The 26,599-nt window shown below is 36.0% G+C and overlaps 1 protein-coding gene across 7 annotated transcripts in view; it reads left to right on the forward strand.

Annotated features, from left to right (window-relative positions):
• LOC101100141 (RAB3A interacting protein) overlaps positions 1-19,749 on the forward strand; it is a 47,307-nt gene extending 27,558 nt beyond the window's left edge. For 3 of the 7 annotated variants that reach the window (XM_023257232.2, XM_023257236.2, XM_023257231.2), the window contains exons 4-12: positions 1,739-1,834; positions 7,906-7,983; positions 8,617-8,820; positions 8,974-9,030; positions 11,582-11,710; positions 12,972-13,084; positions 16,882-16,981; positions 17,065-17,134; positions 19,381-19,749. In XM_023257232.2, the coding sequence (XP_023113000.1) occupies positions 1,739-1,834; positions 7,906-7,983; positions 8,617-8,820; positions 8,974-9,030; positions 11,582-11,710; positions 12,972-13,084; positions 16,882-16,981; positions 17,065-17,134; positions 19,381-19,463 (930 nt within the window). In that variant the 3' untranslated portion in view covers positions 19,464-19,749. Of the gene's footprint in view, positions 1-1,738; positions 1,835-7,905; positions 7,984-8,616; positions 8,821-8,973; positions 9,031-11,581; positions 11,711-12,971; positions 13,085-16,881; positions 16,982-17,064; positions 17,135-19,380 lie in introns of those variants that run through there. The other 4 variants (XM_045062062.1, XM_045062063.1, XM_045062064.1 and 1 more) reach the window with 4 other exon arrangements.
• The last annotated feature ends 6,850 nt before the right edge of the window (positions 19,750-26,599 follow it).

Below are 26,599 nucleotides of genomic sequence, written 5' to 3' on the forward strand. Positions count from 1 at the left end.
TTAAAAAAAATGTTATTCTGGTGTTTTCTAGCATAAACTGCTGTTGGTATTTTAATCCCAATCTGATTACCTTACAGGTGACTTAGATTGTGTTTAACTTTTTTTATAACAGTAACTTCACATATCTGTGTTTGTTTTCCATATTTAAATGAATTGGATTTTCCTGGACTGTTAGGAAGGAGGTTCCTGTGAAGGAGGAGGATAAACCAAGGAGTTTCATGTTCAAGAGCTTTCCCTTCTGTTGTTATTGGTGTATCTGTGTAACCACTTCTGTCTTTCAGAGGTAAACCTTGTTCAGGAAGGTTTTCTCCTCTAGCCCAGTGCCTCTGCAAACTTTACAAGCTTAACATTATCTCTAAAAATGGTATTTCTAGTAGAAATATAAGAAAAGATAATTATTTTTTCTTACACTACTTTCTGCGATCTGTTTCCTTTGGAACCTTGCCACCCTCTTTCTCCTTTGATATCTTAGCCTTCTTTCTCTCTATGTCCATTATTCCTGTCCTGCAGTTTGGTTTCAGATTCCAAGCATTTTTCCCTTGGGGTGGGCTTTGTACTAGAAGGGTCTCTTTGCTGGATGCTGCGTGATTTCTCAGAGTTTAGGGCATTACAGCACTGTTTGCTGTGTCAGGACTACATACACATTTTTGCATTCCACCTGCAACTTGGAGCCTGTGAAAACCTTTTCCTTTTTCTCCATTTGTTCTCATACTTGTTCTCCCAGTTTTCAGAGAGGCTGAGTCCTCTCCTTTGGGGTATTTGTAATGATTTTTGGGTTCTGAGGCTTCATACGATACCTCTGTAGTCACTTCCACTTCCTGCTGTCCCTTCCACATAGCTGCTGATTCTTTGGTGTTGGTAGTGTAGCCACGTTCTCTCACAGTCTAAGATTTGTGGGGATTTCCTTCCGTAGTTTTGTGGGGTTCTTCTGACCTTCCAGTTGGTATATTTGATTTTCAGGAGTTGCCCTTGGGGGATTCTATGCTGCCACCACAATTACAACACAACAAATCCATTATTTCATTAGTGTAATTGTGACCAATATATAGGAAGGTGGGATTTTTTTTAGCCCTAAATTTGAAAGATTAATTTAGGAGAGCATATAAAATTGCATATTATTTACATCTTAATAAGGGATTTTTTAAACATCTATTTGATACCTTTTGAGAACTCATGTATAAATATTAGGAAGTGATTTTGTCGTTAACATTTTTCTTAGTTTTAAATGCAAATATGTTTCATTCACTTGTGGTTGCAGGGCTAAATGGGTATGGTCTACTAATGGAAATTTTAGACTAATTGCCATATGGTACATAGTTATCTATAAGTGAACAAATTTTAAAATAAACTTGAAAAAAACCACACTGAACTTTTACTGAGATGGATAAGCGTAATTAAAGAAATTCCTCCTGGATGGAAATAAATATCTTCAGAGAACAGTTAAGGGAAAAAAGAGTGAAGTTATTGAATTGTGTATTTCACATATAATATATAATCTTAATCTTTGTATGTCTCATGACGGAAACATTAAAATTTAAATATGTAAGTTGGAAATATTTGTAATTTTAGACTTGCCTCATTGTCTTCCACACAGCAAGTGCTAGATCAACATTTTCAGTGTGAACCTTAGGAGGGGACAGTATTAATATTTTGTAATTTTATTAGTAAAGATTATGTAGTCTGCTGAATCTAACTTCAAACTATGGAGATTCAAAGTAAAATGATCAATTTCTCATAGGAACTGAAGTTAAAAGATGAAGAGTGTGAGAGGCTTTCTAAAGTGCGAGATCAACTCGGACAGGAACTGGAGGAGCTCACAGCCAGTCTGTTTGAGGTTGGTCTATTTATGTCTTGGCCAAGAGCAACGTCTTGCTTTTTTTATATTCATAGAATTGTTCTTTGAGGGAATCTTGGAAAAGTAATGCTTAGCTTTACATAGTTTCTAAGTCATCTAAGAAAAATGAAATCTTTAAGATGGAGTCTACAATTTAAAATGATGGGAAAAGGAAAAGATACCGTAAGCTACCAGTATCAATCAGGTTGTTTAAAAATGCCCATGTGGGAAGAAAGGTTGTAAATTTTAATTCTGTTTTTATCAAGTATTTAGGAGCTACTTTAAGATAATCTTACAATGTGACTCCAGAACAAAGATGGGAAACCCTTGAGGTAGCTATCTGATAGGTGATGGTTTGAGGATTGTTAGAAAGCACACCTACTTGTTAGATGGCACACTTCACCTACCTACCTTCCTTCCTTCCTTCCTTCCTTCCTTCCTTCCTTCCTTCCTTCCTTCCTTCCTTTCTTTCTTTTCTTTTCTTTTCTTTTCTTTTCTTTTCTTTTCTTTTCTTTCTTTTCTTTCTTTTCTTTCTTTTCTTTCTTTTCTTTCTTTCTTTCTTCTTTCAAGTTTATTTATTTTTGACAGAGCAATTGGGGCGGTGGTGATGGGGGAAGGATCCCAAGCTGTGCTATCAGCACAGAGCCTGACATGGGGCTCGATCTCACGGATCACAAGATCATGACCTGACCTGAGATCAGGAGTTGGATGCTTAACCGACTGAGCCACTCACGCATTCCCACACTTATCTCCCTCCTGCCAACAGGACCAAAATTTCTGCCCAGTTCTAGCAGTGTTTCTCATTAAGGGTTCCACTGACATTGTCATTTTGCGTTTTTTGACATATTAGTCAGGGTTCTCCAGAGACACAGAAACCAATAAGATGTGTATATAGAAAGAGATCGATCTAAGAAATCAGCACCCGTGATTATGGAAGCTGGCTGTTCCCAAAACCTGCAGAGTGAGTTAACAGGCTGAAGACCCAGGAGAGCTCATGGTGTAGTTACAGTCCAGGTACACAGGTCTGAGAAACCTGAGAACTGATGGCGCAGTTCTAGTCCTAAGGCTGACGGGCTTGAGATGCAACAAGAGCTGATGTTTCACTTGGATTTTGAAGGCAGGAAGACTTTTCTTGTACTCCGTGGGGATCAGCCTTTTTGTTCTGTTCAGTCCTTCAACTGACTGGATGAAGCCCAACCACAGTATGGAGAACAGCCTGCCTTATTTCACATACCAATTCAGATGTTAATCTCAGAAACACTTCCACAGAAACACCCAGAATAATGTTTGACCAAATATCTGGGCATCTAGTGGCCTAGTCAAGTTGACGCATAAAATTAACCATCGTACTTAGTGTTGGCCCTAAGATAAAAGTTCCTTATTCAGAAAGGTTGATGTGTTACTGGAATGACTACTGTCATTATCACATCAATAATTTCTTTTTTTTCCTCTAAAAATTTGTTTTTAAAACTTTGTAGTAAAAGATTTTCGAAAAATTTCTTCCGTTTTTGTTTTTATTTATGCAACATTTTTTTCAGTTTTAGAGGTATGCATATTTTCTTACATAATTGTAATCCTAATATATTTTGTATTTTTTCTTCAAATAACATGTTTTTGTGTTAACTTACATGGTCATTGCAGTGATAGTCCTAATCTATCAACTTGCATACTCTACCATTTTTAGTGTTGTAAGTAACATCATAACAGGTTAAATGGGGGTTTCTTCAGATGTGGACTTTTCTGTGCCACACACCTTTGGCCCCTCCTCTGTCTTTTTTGGGATCATTTTCTTTCATGAACATTGGAAAACTGATCTATTATTATTTTTTGTTAGCTAGTCCTCAGAGATGAGAGGAAGATAAATGTAAGGATGGGAAGCGTGGGGAATTAAAGCTCTAGAAGACAAGAGCTATAGGACTTGTCACATTTTTGTTTGCAGAAGGGGTATGCAGAAACCTTAGACTTTTTCATCCAGTATTGTCTGGCCAGAAAAATTTCATAATGATGTATAGGTACTAGATAAGAAAGCAAATGTGTTAAGTTTCTCACGTGCCTGCCCATAATTTTAGCCTTGCTTAGTTCCTCTTGTTTGCACTTGTATGTATATTCTATTAGATGAAGTAGGAGGAGAACAAACAGGAGAAACTTCTCCCTCTCCATAGTGGGATGTGAAGGAACAGAAGTGCTGGTTTTGCAATGAATGAAAAAGTATACCAAAAAAAGGTTTTGGGTCCCTGATCTATCCCTGACCCCACAATGGCTAATAACCTTGATACTATGTATTCTTTCTGGGAAAGAAGTTACATTAATTAAAGATGATTTCAGTAATGAAGAGAATTGTCTTCAAACCAGTTATTTATGAATTTTGTGAAAAGGTGCTAAACATTTTTCTGTGGTCTTTTTAATTATGCCTTCATGATCTCAGTTTACCATTGTATTATGAAAAAGCTTTTTGCTTGCATTTTAGGTATATGTACGTATAGTTTTTTAAGAATTAAATATTATTTTGAATAAACAATTTGTACAACTTTGGCAAACTTAACATGTAACTTCAAATTAGGAGTTTGTTGTGTATGAATCATCTTGAATATAATATACTTTGTAGCAAAGTTGTGTCTTAAAAAAACTATCAAAAATAAGAACTCTAAAGTTATATAGATGTATTCCCACCTAGTATCTCAGATTTTGAGATAATATAGAATGAAATCAGTTGAAATAATGCTTTACAAAGAAAAAGAGGGGTAGCCTTAAGATTTTTCTTTTCTTTTTTTTTTTTTTACATTTTGTCAACCACTTATAGTAAATGTCTGTAATATGCCTAGTTTTCTCTCTGTAATGCCATGAGGCATATAATGAAAATTATTGTCATTTTATCTGTGAGGAAAATGAGGCATAAGAGGTTAAGGAGCAATGTTGGGATTCAAATTCATAACCCCAACCGTTACTTTAAGTACTATGGAAATCATAAATGGGACTTCTGTTCGTCTGAAGCCACAGAAAAGGAGTCATCATTGAGGACTCTCCTTTTTCTCACATTCAGACTGCCGTATTTTACAAGCCATTAGTATTTATTACCTAGCCCAGTAGATGCCACATTTTTTGATTATGTACTCAATCTATAAAAGAACAATTTGAGCATGTACCTTTATTATGATGAAGATATGTAATATTGAGAATTACCTAAGTGACAGGCACTGTTTTAAAAGCATATATACTTACTTATAAATTACATGTATATACTAATATATATAAATTGTTACATAAATTATAAAACACCAGTTTATAAAGCAACTCAATCGTAATTGCTTATTTTTTATAATAGTACAGAAATGTTTTATTCTCACTAAAACATGTTGTGCATATGTATATATTTTTTTAGTGAAAGTAGTACACTTGTCTATGTTACCTTGTTCTAGAGAATTTTAATCTTAACAATTTATGATTCAGATGAAGTTCTGGTCTAAATTCCATATTTTAAATGTAATGCAGCTAATAACTCACAAATACATGGATCCAAATGGAAGAAATACATCTTTCTCTATATTAAATCATTATACTGAATTTTCAGTTCCATTCCTGGTTATGTGAAACTTTTTCTAGAATATTCTCTAGTGAATTTGTATTCTCTAATACCAACGATGTCTTTGTGAATTAATCAGCAAATGTTGAGTTTAAACGTTATTTGAAAGAAAGAGTAAAAACACCTTCATTTGAATCACTGCTAACCAGATAGGAAAAAAATTCTGTTTTCAAATTCTGGAAGTGTATAGACATGGATGTTTATATCAGGTCTGCAAACTACAGCCTGTCTTTGCTTTTGTGCAGCCTTATGAGCCAAGATTGGTTTTTACACTTTTGAGTGGTTAGGGAAAAGAATCAAGAGAGTATTTTGTGACATGAAACCTGAAATTCAGATTTCAGTGCTGATAAATGTTTATTGAAACGGCCACGTTCACTGTCCACGTGTTGTCTGTGGCTGCTTTCACACTGCAGTAGCAGGGTTGAGTATTACAGCAGAGACTGTATGGCTCATAAAGCCCAAACTGCTTACTGTGTGACCCTTTACAGAAAAAGTTTGCTGACTCCTGGTGTACCTGATACTTGCATTTTTTTCAGCTTTCAGAATGGCAGAGTGATAGAAAATTTTCCAACTTGTTTTGAATCTACTTTTTGATGTCTTTTGTCAACTTGCAAAACCCTATACGTTATCTTTTTAGCTGTTGCTTCTGCCTCCTTCTAGCTCTCTTACCTTTCCATTTGGGACCCCAGGGACGCTCTTTTATTGTATCCCTCATATCACTAAGGGAAAAGGCACCCCAAATTCCAGCTCTCTTTGGGTTTACATCTTCTCCTGGATCTCGGTCCCCTAGTTCTTTACTTTTGTTAGTTCTCTGATGCCTTCAGACACATTTAAAAAAATTTTGTCCTTGTCCAGCTTTTCTGTTTATTCTCCATGTGAAGTTTGGTCCAAATTGCATAGTCTGCTGTTAAGGAAGGCAGAGTGCATTTCCAAACATTTAAACAGATAATCTCTCCCTCACATGAGTTACTTTTGCATTTGTAGTTAAAATGTCACTTATCCTGAAGGGTCAGATGAGATATGTTTATTATTTTGAAAATATCTTCCAAATAGAGATCTGTTGACAGCCACTTGTCAGAAGAATTCAGCAAATCTGGAACGTTTTTTATTTTTAAAAGAAAAATGCATACCTCATTATTAAATTGGCAGCTCTTAAGGACTTCGTTACAAGATAACCAGTGTAATTGTGCTTGGAAGATTTTCAGTTAATCTCATTTCATTATAAAGCATTGATAGTAAAGCATCTCTTATTTAAGCTAATGTGATCTGTAAATTCATATTATGGGCATGTAAACAAACTGCAGTTCACTACAGCACTGGAAAAGCAAATGAACAAATGGGCATGCTGCTGTCAACTCTGATGTGGAGAATGTCTACTCTTCCACTGAAAAGTTGACAGACTTAGTAAGGATGCCATTGTCAAACATGTATTAAATGTCTTTGAAGCCGATTTCCTTCCTTGCTTCCTTTCTCCTTTCCTTCCTCCCTCTCTCTCTCTCTCCTTTTCATCCTTCTCATAAACTGCAAAATGTAGTTCTAACATATGTGTTCTTAAATCCCAAGGGATTATCTCAAGCACCCTATGTACTGTTCCAGTCCATCCTTAATCCTTTATGGGATTATTCCATACAGCAGAGTAATTTTTTAAAAATAAAGATCAGTGACTGTCTTCCTTAAAAGATCATAAGGCTTCATATTGCACTTAGAATAAGAGCCAGGATTCTTCCTTGGACATTTTATTTGATTATTACAATGTAAACTGAATGTAAGCTCCTTAAGAGACAAGGACCCGTCTCTTTTCCCAGTAGATTGTTAGCACCTGGAATAATACCTCACAAAAAGGTGTCATGAGTAAATAATACCTCACAAAAAGGTGTCATGAATAAATATAAGAAAAGAAAAAGGAATTAAATACCCAGAGTTTCATAGTTATTGTACAAAAAATTAAGACCTTACTAAAGGCTAATCTCTGATTTGTCCTTTTAGATTAACTCTGCACAGAATTGTCACTTAATACCATTTTGTGAATGTTTTCATTGGAAGCCCTAAGGCTTTTCAGCTGTCATTCCTACAAACTGCAGCATTATTGATGTATTAATATTTTTACCTGTCCCTTCAGTATATCTTTGCTATGACTAATAATATGAGTATGCATATTGTGACCCAAGTTACAGAAACCTAACCACTGAGAATTTGGGTTTGACATGTGGGATGTTTATTCTTTCACACAGTCTTTTTACACAAGCATTCACCAGGAGGATTGAACTTGGCTACCTCAGTGATACTGGTACTAAAAGAAGGTACCTATTCCTAACTCCTACTAGTTTCTCTGTCAGACGACTGTTGTTATTTCAGGAGTTGACATGGAATACTTCATTTTCAGGTTAAAAGTTGGTAGTACATTTTTGCTACTGTTGTAGATACTTTTTGAGAGATTTTTGAAAACAAATGCTCAATACGTTTCCGAAATTTGAGATTTCACCTTTTTCAGGAAGCTCATAAGATGGTGAGAGAAGCAAATGTTAAGCAGGCAACAGCAGAAAAGCAGCTAAAGGAAGCACAAGGAAAAGTAAGTTTTTGCTGCTTTCATAGTAAAAAAGTACAAAGAAATCAGTGATTACTGTTTTAAGGATACTTTAACATCGATTGGCTTTTGTTCCTGTTGTAAACTAGTGTTTATTTTAGAAGATTTGGAAACTGCAGGAAACTATAAAATAGGGAATAACCACTACACAGATAGGGTTAATAGTGAACAGTTGGGGTTCACTGATATTAGAACCAAAGGATTTAAAGTCTTGTGAATCACATGTATTCTCAAAAGGACTAGACCATCACATTTTAAAGTTAATATTTTTCTTAATTCACTGAAAAAAACCCCACCAAACTGTTATTTTATTGTTTTAGGAATGAACCACAACTAATCATAAACTATTCTGTTTGGAGATTTTCAAAATTCACATGAAGTTTGTGTTAGACATTTTGATAATTTGAAAAATTTCCTTTAACATTGTGAATAGCAGCTGCATCTAAACTGTAAGAAACATTAAAAAACTTGGTTTTACTTTCTTTTTATTAGTCCACAACAAATACCAATTAAACTTATATTCATCTTTGAAAGGAAAGTGTTTTGATCAAATTGCTGACATTTAGCTGAATCTGTCATAAAACTTAGTGTATGGGACTATGTTGATTTCTTTTCAAGATTGATGTACTTCAAGCTGAAGTAGCCGCATTGAAGACACTCGTATTGTCCAGTTCTCCAACATCACCCACACAAGAGCCTCTGCCAGGTGGAAAGACACCTTTTAAAAGGGGGCATACAAGAAATAAAAGTACAAGCAGCGCTATGAGCGGCAGTCATCAGGACCTCAGTGTGATACAGCCAATTGTAAAAGACTGCAAAGAGGTAACGCGCCAAGGACTGTCCCCTCTGACTCTATTGATACTTAGTAATTCTCATCACTGACGTGTCAGTTATGATTTTTGCCAGCAAAACTTTTAGTACAAAATATGCAGTATTAAGATGGGGGAGGCTTTATCTAGAGCTGGCTGCTTTCAGGGAATCTCCAGTTCCATTCTCTACTTGGCTGACCTTGGAGTACCTGCTAGAAACTTGGTAAGTTTCTTCATCTTGCTATTTCATTTAGGGAGCAAACTGTCTTGTCTTATGTAAAGCAGAGTGGGTGGCTTTAATGATCTGGCTGGTCAGAATTTGTTGGTAGGATGCTCTAACAAAATATGAATGAAGGAAATGTGTGAAAATAAGGTGATTTTCTTGAACAGAACATTGTTTTTACTTAAATTCTAGGAGAGGTAGAATTTTTATTCTTTCACTGAGTCTTAGAGTTAATTCAGATAATTAAGCAACAAAAAATAGAACTAAGCCGTCCCTCCCCCCACTTTTTTAGAGCTCTGTTTTACATTGTTTTTTAGAGCTCTGTTCATCATTAATCTTTAAGAAGTTGTATTTGCTCATTTGGTTAAGTTTTTGCATGGAAGCCAGGAGTTTATTAAATTGAATAACCAGGGTTGTTACTTACTTTAATTGAATTGCATTTGTTTACTTATTAATAAAAAGGATGCTAGTGAGAGAGAAGTTCAATATGTGGCCAGATCTGAATGTGACAGAATCTAAAATCCATGTTCATGAAATACTTAAACTTTTTTAAGTTATAACCTTAATTTCTTTGAATTTAATTAACATTTTTAATTGCTTGGTACAACTTGCATTTTTGCTGCAATTTCTCAGTGTGTGTGATTATATACCTTGTTTTCCATTGTTTACACTAACGAAATTTAAATGTTTTCTCATGGAACGTTTTAAAGTTCTTAGTTTATGAACTCTTAAAATGTGAATAGGTAACATACAACTTTTTGCTTTGTAGATATATTTGGTATTCTAATGTTTTGTGAAAACTTATCAAACAGGTTTTTTTTTTAATGTTTACTTATTTATTTTTAAGAGAGAGTGAACGAATGAGAGCACATGAGTAGGGGAGGGGCAGAGAGAGAGGGAAACAGAGAATCCCAAGTGGGCTTGGAGCTAACGTAGGGCTCGAACTTACTAACTCACTAAAGGTGAAATCATGACCTGAGCCGAAATCAAGACGCTTAACTGACTGAGCCACTCAGGCGCCCCTCAAAAAGTTTTATTGGACAAAGGAAACACACAAAGTTGACCTGTGTAAGCTTTAGAAGAAGGTAAAACAGTTGGAGAGAAAGTGAAACATGCCCACATTTCTGTAAAAAAAAAAAAAAGTGACAGGTAGTCACGATATTTGCAGCATATCTGCTGAAAGCACTTAAAGCACACGTGCGTGCGTGTACGCACACACATTATGCAAGACTTTGCAGTCAAGTCACTTAGACACGAATCTGAACTTGTACCGGTTTTTTGATCTGTAACCTTAGGCAAGTTACTTTTTTCTCTAAGCCTAGTTTCCTTCTCTAAAACAGTGAAGAGCAGAATGTCTGTCTTGCACAGCTGTGACGATTAAGTGTTTAGGAAGTGCTTACCGTAGTTCCTCGCACAGGGTCAGCTCTTAATAGTTTAAGTTACTGCCTTTAAACTAGAATCTTTCCTTAGAATACCACTTAACCTGCTTTGGGGTTTATGTCCATTAAAGGGTAGACTTTACAAAGAAAATGAATTTGGAAATGTAAGTATTGTTATATACCTCAAAAGAAAGTCTGTGGGGAAGCTTGGATTTCAGACTCAGCCTTTCATTACTTCCATGGAAACCACCTGCACATGTGATTAAGCTGTCCTAGAGGCCAGAGCTGTAGTCAGTGTGTCGTTTGTGGTGTGTCCAGTGCTTCTGGACGAGAGTGGCTTAGAGCTGGATGAGGGGCACTACCTTGAGTGGGCAGCCGGGGGCAGGTGTGGCTCTGTATGTGACAGGTGGTATTGAGCTGAGTAGAGAGCATCTGGAGGGAAGAATACTTGGGGAACAGTTCATTTAAGAGAGGAGGGGGAAACGAAGGACAACTGAAGAGTGAATCGGGAGGCAGGTGCCAGCCTGGATTATTGTTGATAATTCAGACAGTAGTCATTGATGTTGCTGTGGCAAAATACGCCTTAATAAATGTTATGTTTTACGGTAGTCAATTTAGGGGGTATATATATGCTGCTTTTAGACCTGCTGCTTATACAAGAAACATTTTCAAAATTCTTTTGAAAGTGCCTTCAGGTGATAGCAGAACAGTTAGTGTCCCCTTTGACCCAAACTAGGTTTCACAACTTAGTCTCCATTTAGTCAAACACTTTATTTAATTAACTTCGCTCCAGATTACTTTTGGATTATTTTCAGAAAAGACTTCTCATTTGTTTTATATTCAGAGCAGTGTGCACATGTGTCTTAAGAGGAACTCCAGCACTTTTGAGGGGTGGGGTGGAGACAATGGTAGCATCATTGGACACCATAGTGGGTCCGTTGAAAAGGGCTCATTTGGATTTGTTTGAGAGCTTGAATTTTTTAAGAAAGTTGGTACCATATTATAACTAATCAAGAATGGTTGAATTCATTATTTTAAATGAGGAGGATTTCTTTTTCAGTAATGTTTAAATTAGGTTTTAGTTTTATAAAGTGATTTTATGTTTTGTACCTTTAAAAAGATTATTTTATGTTTTTTTGTTTTTTTGTGTTTTTTTTTTTTTGGTTTGTCAGGCTGACTTATCTCTGTATAATGAATTCAGATCTTGGAAGGATGATCCCACAATGGATAGATCGTGTCCTTTCTTAGACAAAATTTATCAGGAAGATATCTTTCCATGTTTAACATTCTCAAAAAGTGAGGTAATTTTTTTTTTTATTTTAATAGGAATGCATTAGAGTGGTTCCTGTACGTTTTGCTAAATCATGCTGTATGTTTTCTATTATGTAAATAAATTATTCTAACATGTTGTGATTTACCATTTTCTTTATTCCGTATTAAGATCATGATAATTTCCTGGCATTCAGTTACTGAACATCTTTGTTTATTTGAGCAGAGGATCATTCATAGAGTGAAGTGTTAGTTACACTGGAGTGAAGTATTAAATGTGCACTGGGGGTAGGGCTTAGTTCTTGATTCTTACTTAGCCCAACACTCAGGGTAAGGGAAGTTCTCTATACTCTGAGGTGTTTATTAGGTTTATGTATACATGATAAAAAAAAAAATCATAGTTTCTTCATCTTTAAAATAGAAAAAAATGCCTTCCTTGCCTATGTCACAGGGTTGTTAAGAGGTTAAAATGAAGCAAATTAAGTACATACAAAAACTTTTTAAAAATGTAGGGTACTATACCAATGTCAGGACACAGTTTTAATTTGTACATATGGAAGATTTGTCTATAAATATCCTGTCAATCAGTGTCTAAGAAATGTAATCCTAAGAGTCTTATGTTAAGTCTTCAGAGGATTTAATTATAACCTTACTTGTCAGGAGAAGTTAAAATGAACAGTAAAACACTTTTGATATGTAGGTATGTTACTCACTGTGTCTCTGTGTCTGTTTCTAGGTAGGCCATATTCTGTATTAGTAATCTTGCCAGACTGAAGCAACGTGCTGGTTTCAGCTGTTGTTGATCAGTTGCTACCATCTCCATCTGGGCATTTAATATTTGATAATTCAGCTAGTTCTTTTGTGCACATAAGTACAAGTTCAGAAAATACATAGCTGTAATTAGTATATATTGCTGTGTTACGAATGACTAGTATTCAAAAATATGCATGAATTTAGCAAAATGAGGCATTAGGGTATTCATCTTGAAGTAGTGTTAATAGTGGATGCTAATTGTGGGTAAGAGATGGACAGAGATTGGAATTAATGCCTTCAGTTCTCTTCTAGATAATGAGGTAAGTTACTTAGCTATAACTGAATTGCCTGCCTTTCATGATAATATTTGAGTTGTAAAAATACTCAAACCAAGACTGTATAGTTTCTTTTTCATTGGCTAAGACTAAGCTTACAGTAGAGCTTGGGGAAAGAATAATTTTGAAGATTAGTTTATTGTAGAATAAAATTTTAATATTTTTATGTCAGCATAGCTTCTGATACTTTCTGTTTTTTTTAAAGTTGGCTTCAGCCGTTCTGGAGGCTGTGGAAAACAATACTCTAAGCATTGAACCAGTGGGATTACAACCTATTCGATTTGTGAAAGCTTCTGCAGTCGAATGTGGAGGACCAAAGTATGTTTTTAGAACTGTGTCTTGTAGAAAACACTGAGTTTTAAAAATGTTACATTTGTAAATATTTCATTTTCCTACTTTTAAATGGTTAAATTTCTTGTTAGTTTTCTATTTTGTGCAGCTAAAGACAAATCCTCAGTGCAAGCTGTAGCATTTCAAATGTAGCATCAAAGGGAGAGCCCTTTTAATTCAAAAGTATACATATATGTTAGCTTAGGTGTTAGAAACATTTTTTTAAACCGTCCGTTGTGACTCATTAACTGATCATAAAATCAGTTTAGTGGGTCATAAGCAGAATATTTGTTATACATATACAAACAGCTGTGTGTAGTAGGTTTTGGTGTAGAATATTTCTTCCTAATGTTGCCATTAAAAATAGTTTGGAAAGACAATGAATTAGACCAGGTCTTATCAAGCATGAAAACAGGACACCAGAAAGACTTGAATAGTCCTCCTGTTTCGTGCTGTCGTATAAAGGATTCTCACTCTGGTAAATAATCAGTTCTGTCTTACATGAGAGCTACTTGGCAATTATATACCTTCAGAGGTAAGACTCCCACATTTCATAGCAGAGCAGGCTTTTTTCTCTCCAGTCCTAGGAGGAGGAAAGACTGAAACCAGTGGTACCTAGAACCTTTGGCATAGATGTTTGCAAAGTGACTTGGAAAGATTTGGAAGAAGCTGCTTACTTGGTGGTTCAGAACGATGTATATATGTGAAAGCCTGAGAAAGCTCCTAGAAAGCAGTAATTGACTCCTGTCTGAGTCATTTTGAAGGCAGAGGAGGAAAGGGCTTTTTGAGATTAACCAGTAGGTCTGTGTTAAAGCCTGCTGTAGGAGTTGTGTGCTTCTTCTCATTTCCTGTTGTGCATATTGCCGTTCTTAAATTTTTTTTAAAGTTTATTTATTTTTGAGAGAGAGGGAGAGGTCGGGAGAGAGAGAGGGAGGGGCAGAGAGAGAAGGAGGCACAGAATCTGAAGGAGGCTCTAGGCTCTGAGCTGTCAGCACAGAGCCCGAGGCAGGACTCGAACTCACGAGCCGTGAGATCATGACCTGAGCCGAAGTCAGACAACCAACCGAGCCACCCAGGTGCCCCTGCACATTGCCATTTTTAACAGGATCACACAATGTTAGTATTCAGATAGTTATTTGTGGGGAGTGCCTAGTCAAGTATTTGCTCTGTGAGCCACACATCCACCTAGCATTGTGTCCTGTTTTATGCTCCCATGTGCTGGTAGCACAGCGGCCTCTGAATTTCTAAATTTACATTTCTAAATTCTACCCTTTCAACAAACACCGAAGTATTTTTATCTTGATCAATTATAACAGTTTTTGTGCTTTGAAGGTCTATGTGTACCTTATTTTAAATGTAACATATAGCAGTTTTTATTACAGAATTTAAATTTCTATTTGCGTTATATAGAACACATACATGTGCAAATATCATATGACAAATGAGCATATCAGAGCGAATTTATGTAGTGTTTTGGTAAAATAATTATAGGTGTCAGGTTTAGGGAACACTTTACATAGTTTAGGGATATTGTGCTTGTGGTAGTGGGGTTAGATGTCAGGTGTTTGGGAGTGCATGTCGTGTGACAAAACTTAAGGAAGATACTCTCTTCTATGAAGTGTGCAGTATGGCCCCAGCCAGGGCTCTCCTGGACTAGGTAGTGAAGGTAATCACTAAGTAAATGGCACATGCTGTAGGAACGTTGAGAAAGCCAGGACCAGTCTTGTGATGGTGATGAGGGGCTGTTACTGGAGGCGGGGAGATTTGATCCGGGTTCTCGAAGCATGGGTAGAATTTGAGTAAAGAAAAGTACATGTGATTGGAGGCCTGGAAAAATCAGAGAATGGTGAGTGTGTAGATGGGAAAGATGTGACAAATCTGAAGAGCATTTTGGAGGGAAGAGATTCAGGTGGGGGCTGGGAAAAGAAGAGCTAGAGATGCGTCAGGTTTCCATATAGACATGTTGACCTCCCCAAGTGAAAATGGCAGGTGTGGGTTTGAAATCTGGGGACTAGAGCCGTTCAGACATACCAAGGTCCTGTAGCAGGCTGACAAAATGCACTTGGAGGTCAGAAGACTTGGCATTGGATCCTACCTCAAATGAAAATGTATTGGCTGTGACAGTTCACAGGTGGCTTTATAAATGAGATAAGAAACACTGTCATTATTTCAAAAGTTGATACTTGAAACCACTTTAGCAAAGCACTTTCAAAAGCAAAGTACTTGACAAACAGGTGTATGTCTGTTTCTGGAAGAGTAGTGTATCAATTGACTTTTATCAGTTCAATGCAACTTTTCCTTCTTGTGTAAATTACCCCTTTGGCGGTTCCAAGGACTCTTGACACTTGTGCCTGAAATTTCTTGATCTTCTATCCTTCCCAAGCTAGTAATTGGTATTTTTAAATTATTTTTATAGATCATTAAAGGAAATTTCTTTTTTTTAGTAAAAAAAATTTTTTTAATGTTTATTTTTGAGAGAGGCAGGACAGAGTGTGAGCAGGGGAGGGACAGAGAGAGAGGGAGACACAATCTGAAGCAGCTCCAGGCTCCGAGCTGTCAGCACAGAGCCCAATGTGGGGCTCGAACCCACAAACCATGAGATCATGACCTGAACTGAAGTCAGACAGTTTAACTGACTAACCCTCCTAGGCACCCCATGGAATTTTCTAAGAAAGGAGCAATGAAGCAAACTTTCTTTGAAAAGATGAGAATTCTTTTGTGGGTGGAATGGCCATCTCCAAAATTATCCTATTTTAAGTACACATTCTCCATTTGTTTTCTTAATATGGAGGTGCATTTGTATCATATTTCTTACAAGTATAACTGAAATTTAATGTTCGTGTAACGTAGTTTTCTTTATTATATAATTTATAATGTCGTTTCAAATGTTGGCCACTTTATCTTAGTTACAACTATATTCATTTTGCCTTGAGAGGGAGTGGTAGTTGTGTTCAGCCATGGTCCTTGCTTCGGAGGGTACCAGCTGGGCTGCTGTAGGTCTGCTCTGGCAGACAAGCCAGCATCATTGGATTGAGCTGTACAGTTAACAGGGGCTCATCACTTAGCCAGCAGTTATTGAATGTCTGCTGTATGCCAGGCACATGCTTGGTGCCTGGCATTTAAAGATAAATAAGATACAGTCCCCATCCTCGAGAGACTTACAGCCTCATTCCAACCGGAAAGCCTTCATACCAAACCTTAAGAGTCCATGGTATGCAAACAGAAAGGATGGTATGTTTGAATATAGCGTACTTTGTATAATTATTGAGGGTCAATATTTTTGTAAGGTGGCCTGTTCCTCTGTATTTCTCAGGCCTGGAGCCACATTAAATGCATATACTGCAACCAGACCCACCAAAAAGTACCACATCTAGAAACTTATCCTGCAAGCTGTCTTAGTAACATGTTTTGAGACTTGAACACTCATCATCAGGTTTTTTTGAAACTGAGGAAGTAGTTGAAGTCCTGATGGGAAACTCAGAACTGCCCTGTGGCTGGTTACTCATTTGTAAATTTGCTTCAGGATAGGACATATATTTGAAACATTTAGTTTCTGTTTGAAAACCATGGTGAACGTTCTGTTGTTGAGCTTATGTTAGAATGTAGGCCCCAAGGGGGCAGGGTCTTTGTCATTTTCATCATGATAGCCCAGCATCTATAACAGTGCCTGATACACAGGTCTGAAATATTTGTTGTCTTAGCAAATGTAAAACTTGTACAGAAGGTAGGAGCAAAATGTTTTTAATTAAAAAAACAACAAACTAAAATTTGTCATTATTTTACAGAAAATGTGCTCTAACTGGCCAGAGTAAGTCCTGTAAACACAGAATTAAATTAGGAGACTCAAGCAACTATTACTATATTTCTCCCTTTTGCAGATACAGGGTAAGTAACTTAACAATGAATTTTAATAAAGCTCGCTTTGATATGACATTTGACTAATGACTTTTTTTTTCCTTTTGGCCTAGATCACCTCTGTATGTAACTTCTTTACATACATTCGATATATTCAACAGGGGCTCGTGAAACAGCAGGATGGTGAGTGTTCTTAATTGGTTATAAAATGTTTACATAAGACTTCAGCAAAAAGTATAGAACATAGTAATAATGCTCAAGTTTTATGATTGGTGCATTTATATTGAAGCTCTTACAGTTCTAATGTGTGGAGAATTTGGGAACTGATGTCTCTTAAAATGATTCAATCATTGTATTTGCCTCATTTTACTCCAATTTTGAGTTTTAAGCAGGATCAGTTATAACTCTTAAGAGATATATGATAAACCAGATGGTAAATGTGAGGGGACTAGTAATTAGCTCATTGAATTTACTCCTAAGAAATAAAAATATTCATTTTTATTATTCAATTCAATAATAAATTCATTTTTATTCAAGCTCTAGACATGGTCAGATTTATTTTAATTGGTGGAAACCATGAGGATCTAACAATAATTTTTTTGTATATTTCCTACTTTTATGTATGAATTAATAAAGCAGTCATGAAGATAGTTCTGAATGGGATAAAGATTACTGTATTCTGAATCAGCAGAAACACGTAGATGATATATTCAGGAGAGCCAACATCATGCAAGTGTTTTAATACTTTTAATACAGTCTTTCATGATTACTGATGATTCTGTAGCCAAATGTCTTAAATGCCAGGCATAAAAATGAATAAGGCCCAACTGCTCTAAAGCAGTGTTTCTTGAGTACATGTGATTATTTTTAAACAAATAGCAAATACTGAGCTAGGGATGAGTCCATACCCATTTTGTATTTGATGTTGTTAGGGGAATTTCCTACTCATATTTTTTTAGGCACTGAAAATATTTTTATATTTAAAAACTGGAAGAAACATATTATCTTTCGGTCATGTAAACCAGTGACTCTTAATTCTGTGGAAAAGTTAGTTATGCTGATAAAAACTTAGTTTAGTATTTCCAAAGCTCTGGTATGTTGAGAAGAGACATACTGATTTAGAATCCCATATAATTAGGTTTTAATGCCTAAAAGAATGAGGGTGAAACCTCTCATTAATGTTTAATTTCAACCTGAGCAGCAAAGCCTTTAAACTGTACAGTACTTTTTATGACTTTTCATAAAATGGAAATATTTTTGAATACCTGTTGGTAGATCATAGGATTTAAGCCACAGAACAGATGATTTATGTTAAGTTAAATTGTCAAGCATGTTTTTTTCTCATTAAAATAAAAAAAAAAGGTTTTCTGGGGAAGATGAAAGATAATTTCCTTCATGAAAATAGTAAGAAATTGTCATGGGTGGTAGTGGGGGTGATGGTGATAGGAGTGGTCTCTTCTCTGGTTCTGTTACTTTTCCACTTCTGGTACTTGGTACACATCATATACCGTGTGAGTTTGTAGCAAATAAATATCATTAATTTTAAAATCTGTTAATTGTCTGTGCCTTTTGCCAAAAAGGATTTAGGGCAGCTAAATCTAAAGCAGGGTTTCTGAGGCTTGGTACTATGAATATTTTGAGCTGAATAGTTCTTTGTTGTGGGGGCTATATTGTGCATTGTAGGATGTTTAATACCATCGCTGAGCCTTACTCAGTAGAAGCCAGTAATGAAAAATGTATCCAGACATTGTCAGATGTACCCTTTAGGACAAAATCTCCCCTAGCTGAGAACCACTGATCTAAATCAATCCAATCGGATGATGTGTCTGTCAGAGGGAGACCTTTTGTCTGAAATACAAAGCCACTTTTTTCAAGTTACAGAAGTGGCTTGCCAAAGTAGAGATAATTGAAGTTTACAGATCAACCTTTGCATTTATTTTTATTTCTAATTTGAGCCACATACAAAACCTTTCTTATTATTACAAAGAATGTTACTGAGTTTTCTGGACTGTCTTTTGTTTTCCTTTTTTTCCTATTTTACTCTCTGTTGGTGTTAATAAACAGTGGAATGGCCAAGATGTAGCAAACTAGAGCAAGAAGATCCATGAGTTAGAATAATTGAGGACTGAGTGTAATTACTTATGAAGGCGCTAGGATTGCCATTTATTCAGGACCCTGAAAGTGTCTGCCTTCTGTTGGGCTAACGTGGTCATCTATGTATCTAACAAACAGTTGTGATAAAAGTGGGATGCTCACAAATAACATGAAAAAGTTTCTGTTGAAATAGCAATAAAATGTCGAGGCATTCGGTACGTCATTCAGAAATGCCCAATTGGCATTTCAGCTAATGTTAAATTCTCAGTGAAGCAGTTAAAAAATAATGAGGATGGTAATTTATGATTTATGTGTCTCCTTTTCTATTTGTATAGTTGATCAGATGTTTTGGGAAGTTATGCAGTTGAGAAAAGAGATGTCATTGGCAAAGCTGGGATATTTCAAAGAGGAACTCTGATGCTCTCTGCCTGGGACCATGCATGAACCTCCCTGAATACCTGGAAAATGGCTGAATATTTTTCTGGTTACTTGATATTTATTACCAAGGAGTGGGCCCAAGACTTTTTCCCTCTTTTGCAGATTACACTAAGAAGTACTGTGATTTCTTTTAAATTGACCTATGCTGTGTTTGCTTACTCTTTAGTTGAACACACTATAGAGAATTACAGGTGTACTAGTGATTGTAATTTATAGTTGCCCAAAAAACAAAAATAAAAGCTAAATAAATAAGTACATAAATGTTAGATTGAATATGTTTTTGCTTTCTCTTCTAGCTCTGACATGGTATGTAGGGTAAGCTGAATGTATTGAATTGTAGCTTTCAAACTGCACAGCAGCCTGTGACAAGGAAGAAGGCTGAGTGGACAGGATCATCTCTTTACCCCCACAAGAATGACTCTGTTTTTGTCTGTTTTGTATATTGAGCCTCAAAGAAGGATTTTATTTAAAGAAAGAAAGAAAAAAAAAACACTTCACTATATCCATCTAGAGAAAGCTACTGTTAGTATTTCTGAAGAATAGCTTTTTGGCTTTCAGATGTTTTCTCCCTGCATATGCATATTTCTGAAACAAAAAGACTTCCTTTTTTTTTAATGTTTTTTAAATTTTTTTTTTTCAACGTTTATTTATTTTTGGGACAGAGAGAGACAGAGCTTGAACGGGGGAGGGGCAGAGAGAGAGGGAGACACAGAATCGGAAACAGGCTCCAGGCTCCGAGCCATCAGCCCAGAGCCTGACGCGGGGCTCGAACTCACGGACCGCGAGATCGTGACCTGGCTGAAGTCGGACGCTTAACCGACTGCGCCACCCAGGCGCCCCTTAATGTTTTTTAAATGTGTATTTATTTATTTTGGGAGAGAGGGAGAGAATCCCAAGCAGACTCCGTGCTGTCAGCACAGAGCCCGATGTAGGGCTTTAACTCACAAACTGTGAATTCCTGACCTGAGCGGAAATCAGGAGTCACATGCTTAACTGAATGAGCCACCCAGGTGCCCCTAGACTTACCTTTTTTAAAAATTTTTTTTTTAACATTTATTTATTTTTTGATAGAGACAGAGCGTGATTGGGGGAGGGGCAGAGAGAGAGGGAGACAGAGAATCTGAAGCAAGCTCCAGGCTTTGAACTGACAGCACAGAGCCGGACGCGGAGCTTGAACTCAGGGACCATGAGATCATGACCTGAGTTGAAGTCAGACACTTAACTGAGCCACCCAGGTGCCCCCTCTAGACTTACTTTTTTTTTTTTTTTTTTTTAATGTTTATTCACCTTTGAGAGACAGAGAGAGACAGAGCATGAGCTGGGAAGGGACAGATAGAGAGGGAGACACAGAATCCGAAGCAGACTCCAGGCTCTGAGCTGTCAGCACAGAGCCTGATGCAGGGCTTGAACTCACGAACTGTGAGATCATGACCTGAGCCGAAGTTGGATGCTCAACTGACTGAGCGACCCAGGCACCCCCTAGACTTACTTTTTTAACTTAAATATTTTTTCTGCACCTCTTAATTACTACATGGTTTGACTATAGGATGTTCATATAACTTGTTTGAAAATTAGGTTTTAAATTATTTTTTGCATCATATTGCTGTGATCAGTATCTTTATGCATACTTCTTTGCACATTGTTGGGTTGTTTCCTTCATGTAGATGCTTAGATGTAAAATTGTTGGGCCAAGGTGTATGTATATTTTAAAATATTTGATCTGCTTTGCCACATTGCCCTCTACAGCAGTTGATTGTATTTTTACAAATACGATCTGAAGATGACCTTGTTTTCAATCCTGTCTTCAAAGACTTGGTCAACCTTACCTATGGAAGATTCAGTCACCAAAATGGATGGGACTCTACAGACAAAAGGATATTTGAGTATGGAATGGTATGGACTGGTAGAAACCATCACTACCCTGCCCAGTTCAAGAATCTGAAATTGAGCATGAAAAGATCTTTGAAACTAGAATTTTCTGTCCTGATAAATAGTTACTCAAATGTGAAGGCATAATAAACATGTTCTCAGACTTTCAAAACTTCAGAAAATTTTTCACACAAAGATGCAAGTTAAAAGCACTTAACAAAAGAAAAAAAAAAAAAACTTTTGGAAAAAGTACCTAAGGATGAAGATAAACAAATCCAAGGGTTGCTACAAGAGATTTGGGTGATAAAAAGAGATACTTATGAGGTTTGTTGATGACTTTAAAAGAATAAAAAGTAAGGCTAAAGAAAATAAAGTATATGCATAACAATGTAGAATTAAAATTCTTTACAGCATCAATATAGTGGGAGTGAGAGGAAACCAGAGATCTTGAGGGTAAAGTTCCTATCTTGTTAGAAGGAAGAGAAACATTAAATAGGAAAGAAAAAAGAAAAAAAAGACCAACTAAAGGAATGAATAGAGTGGTAGGGAAATAATATATTTATACACAAAGCATAAGGACATGGAAAGGTTGAAATAAAAGCATGGAAAAAAGATAGGAAAATACTAAAAGAAAGCTAGTGTGGTTATGCTATTATCCAACAAAACAGACATTAAAATAAAAGCGTTATTAAGGATAGAGATAGGTGATATATAGTGCTAAAATTTGAGTTCAAAACTTAGTAAGAAAACCAATAGTAATAGAAATAATTGAAGAAACTTAAAAATACTAGGGTGACTAATACCAAACTTGAAATATATAAAGAACTCCTACAACTCAGCACTAAAAAGCTAATAATCTGATTAAAAATGGGCACACGTCCAAAATAGACATTTTTCCAAAAGAAGCCATGAGGATAGATGCACGAAAAGGTGTTCAATGTCCCTAATCATCGGGGAAATGCAAATCAAAACCACAGTGAGATAGCACTTTACACCGGGCAGAATGGCTAGTATCAAAAAGACAAGAAATCATGAGTGTTGACGCGGATGCGGAGAAAGGAAAACCTCATATACTCTTGGTGGGAATGTGAATTGGTGGAGTCACTATGAAAAATAATATAGAGAGGTACCTCAAAAAATGAAAAATAGAATATCATTCAGTTCAGTAATGCCACCACTGCTGGGTATTTACCCAAAATAAATGAAAACACCAATTCAAAAAGATATATGCACCCCTATGTTTATTGCAGCATTATTTACAGTAGCCAAGATATATCCTAAGTGTCCATCAGTAGACAAATGGATAATGAAGATATGGTATAATGATACATTACTCAACCATAAAAAGAATGAAATCTTGCTATTTGCAACAACTTGGATGGAGCTAGAGAGTATAATGCTAAATGAAATAAGTCCGAGAAAGACAGATATCGTATGATTTCACTTAAACGTGGAATCGACAAAAACAAATGAATAAACAGAAACAGACTCAAACACGGAGAATAAACTGGTGGTTGCTAGAGAGGAGGGGAGTGGGCTTCCAGCAAAATGTGAAGGGGATTAAGATAAATTATGAGGATGAAAAGTATATCATAGAGAATATAGTAATATACAATAATATTCTAGTAATACTACAATAATAATTATACAATAATAATATTGTAGTAACTTTGGTGACTGATAGTAGCCATACTTCATGTGGGGAGTATTGAATAATACTATGAAATTGTCAAATTGCTATGTTGTACACCTAAAATGTATGTCATATATATATATATATATATATATATATATATGTCATATATACTTCAATTGAAGAAAAAGTGTAGAGAAAGTAGTGCTTCAAGGAAAATTTTGTAGCTTTAAATCTTTATATGTATATATATATATATATATTTTTTTTTTTTTTAAATGAGCTAGTGTTCAATTGAAGTTACAGAAGGACAAGATAAAGCTAAAGCAAGAGATAAGAACAGAAATAGAAAATAGAATAGAAATAGGATCAACAAAGTCATATGTTGACCGAAAAGATGAACAAAATGGACAAAAATTTCCGGTAAGTTTATTATGGAGAAAAAGAAAATGCACAAATAACCCATATCAGGAATAAAAAAGGTTATGTCACTATCAATACTGCAGATTTTAAACAGCTGAATATTGTGAACAACATGCCGATATATTTGAAAATTTAGGCAAAAGGGCAAAATTCTAGAAAATGTTATCTAGAAAAAGAAATCAGAAACCTGAACAGTGCCATTACTATTCAAGGAAAGGAAGTAGTTTAAAATCTCACAAAACTCTAGGCATAGATGATTTTAACAAACTTTAAAGAGTTAAGAGTTATTCTAATCAGATACATTCTTCCGGGAATAGGATTAGTATGTCTTGCACATCAAAAACCAATATAATCTTGATAGTAAAACCAGATTGGGAAGTTGATACAAGAAAGGAAAATTATAGATCCATTTTGTCATGAAGATATCTGCAAAAGTAAACACTGTAACACACTGAGTGGCATTTACGCCAGGAATGCAAAAATGGTGTATTAGAAAATTTATAAATGGAATTCACATTTATAGAATAAAAGTGAAAAACCGCCTGCCTGATCAATAGATGCAAAAAAACATTTAATGTTTTCAGCTTGATGAAGGATATCTTTAAAAATCTTACAGTAAACACCATCCTAAGGTGGGAAACAGTAGAAGCATTTTCTTTAAAATCAACACTGGGACCAAAATTATTGCTCTCTTCACTTTTATCCAAAATTGTACTGTAACTGTGTTCGTGCAACCAGACGAGAAAAATAAAGTTACAGTGATTGGGAAGAGACTGTCATTGTGATGTGATTGTCTACATAGAAAATCAAAAGTCTTCCACCAATTTGACATAATTGGAGAGTTTAGCAAATGCCTAAATATAGGATCAATGTCTAATTGTGAATTTTACTTATATACAGCCACAGTTAGAAAATAAGAGTTTTAAAAAGACAGCAAATAAGGGGCACCTGGATGGCTCAGTTGGTTAAGCATCTGATTCTTGGTTTCAGCCCAGGTCATGATCTCACGGTTTGTGAGTTCGAGCCCTGTGTCAGGCTCCACACTGAGCATTGCAGAGCTTGCTTGAGCTTCTCTCTCTCGGCCTCTTTCCCACTCACGTGTGCTCACTCAAAATAAATAAACTTTAAACAACAAATAATTGCAAAAACAATTCTGATGTATCTAGTAATAAAGCTAACCAAAAATGTGCCAGATCTGTGTACAGAGAGTTCTAAAAGACGTTAAAGAAGACTAGAGTGCCCTGTGTTCATTAGAAGGACAATTAGAAAGTCTTTTCAAATGAATGTATAGATTTATTAGTGCATCTCCAAACTAAATCCCAACATTTCTGCTGGAATTGACAGACTGTTCAAAATTTACATGGCAGATTTAAGGATGAATAATGACCAAGACACTTCTGAAGAACAAGAAAGGAAGGAGAGTTCATCCTACCAGAAGGACTTTTTATGAGGTTGAAGTGTTTAAGAAAGTCTTACTGTGCAAAAATAGAGAAAATGACCAATGGATAGAATAGAGAGCCCCAAAGCAGGCCCACACGTATTTGTAAATTTCATATTGACAGAGATGGTATGGTAGGTCAGTGACAGGACTAATTAAATGGAGCTGACAAAAACAAACAAACATACAAGATTGGATCTTTTCCTCATACCATACACACACACAAAACAACTGTTTAAATGTCCCAAAACTTTAGAACTTCTGATGTAGAAAATCTAGTTAAAATTGTAGGTGAAATATATTTTGAAAATACAGAGGGATACCTTCCTGATCCTGCTTCTAAGAACTTCGTAAACTGCAGGCAAAAGAAACCATAAAAGAGAACCATAAAAAAGTAATTGTGCTATATTATAAATTGTTAATTTAAAACTTCTGTCCCTCAAAAGGCATTTTAAAGACAAGCTACAAGCTATGAGAAGATATTCGCAAAACTCATAACCAATAATAGGTTAGCATCAAGAATATATACAGAAATTATACAAACCAACAATGAGAAAAACAAACACTAGCAGAAAAATGGGCAAATGACTGAAACAGGTACTCCGCGAGTTGGCAGTGCAGTAAACCTATTATGGGCCAGTAAACCTATTAAGTGGTTTTCATTTATTAATACTCCGGGAAAGCAAATCAAGAGTGCAGTAACAGGTTTACATTCATTCAACTGGCAAAAAGTCCAGCAAAGTCAAATGTTGCAGAGAATTTCAATAGGATTACTCCTATATTGCTGGTGAAAGTGTCAATTGGTATAACTATTGTGAAAAACCATTCATTAGAGAACTTGAACCTTCCCCATGGCCCACCACTCAATTCGTAGGCATATACACAAGAGAAATACTTGCACAAAGTGCCCCAGAATACAAATATAAGAATGTTTTAGAAGAAACCCGATGTCCATCTAATAAAGTGTGCTCACATAGTGGACAGTCACATGGCAGGCAAGATGAATGAACGTCAGCTGCAGGCAGCACAGCCACTTAATGTAATGGATTGAGTGAAAAAGCAAAATGCTCAGAAGACAACATGACCTAATGCTTTTCTCATAAAGTTCAAAAACTAAAACTGAACAAAACTAAAAACAGTCCAAATAGTGATAAACCCAGAGTTCAGGATAGCGTTACCTCTGGTATGGAGGAGGAAAAGGGAGAGAACCGGGGGACTAAATATAAGAGTAAGTCATTGTGAACGTTCTTGTCCCTGGGTTGGATGATGGGTTCATTTGTTATTAAGAGTAAATATGTGGATGGAGAGAATCATGCACAGACCACTGATAGTGTGTTACGAACCAAGAGTTAACGATGAATCCAATTATATGCTCCTGCATTCAGAAACAAAAAACAGGACCTGTTGATGAGTTGGATTTCGGACAGAGGGAAGAGAAATCAGGTCTGAATCCTAGGCTTTTGGCTTGAGCTGTTACTGCAATTTATTGATATAGAGATATCCGGAGTAGGTTCAAATTATGTGTGCATGAAATGGAGACAAGAATGCCTTTTGTGACTCATCGAGATGCCCATGAAGCATCAAAGTGGAGAATTAAGTTGGTATCAATATACAAGTCTAAATTCAATGATAAGGTCAAGGTAGGCCATACATTTGGGAGTTGTTGGCCATAGGATTAGATAGGCACTTAAGGGATATGGAGAAGTATGGCAATGGGCCCTGTGTTACCGTGACAGGGAGAGAAAAATCCTGA

The sequence above is a fragment of the Felis catus genome, chromosome B4 (genome assembly GCF_018350175.1).
Source record: "Felis catus isolate Fca126 chromosome B4, F.catus_Fca126_mat1.0, whole genome shotgun sequence".
In the NCBI taxonomy this organism is placed as follows: domain Eukaryota; kingdom Metazoa; phylum Chordata; class Mammalia; order Carnivora; family Felidae; genus Felis; species Felis catus.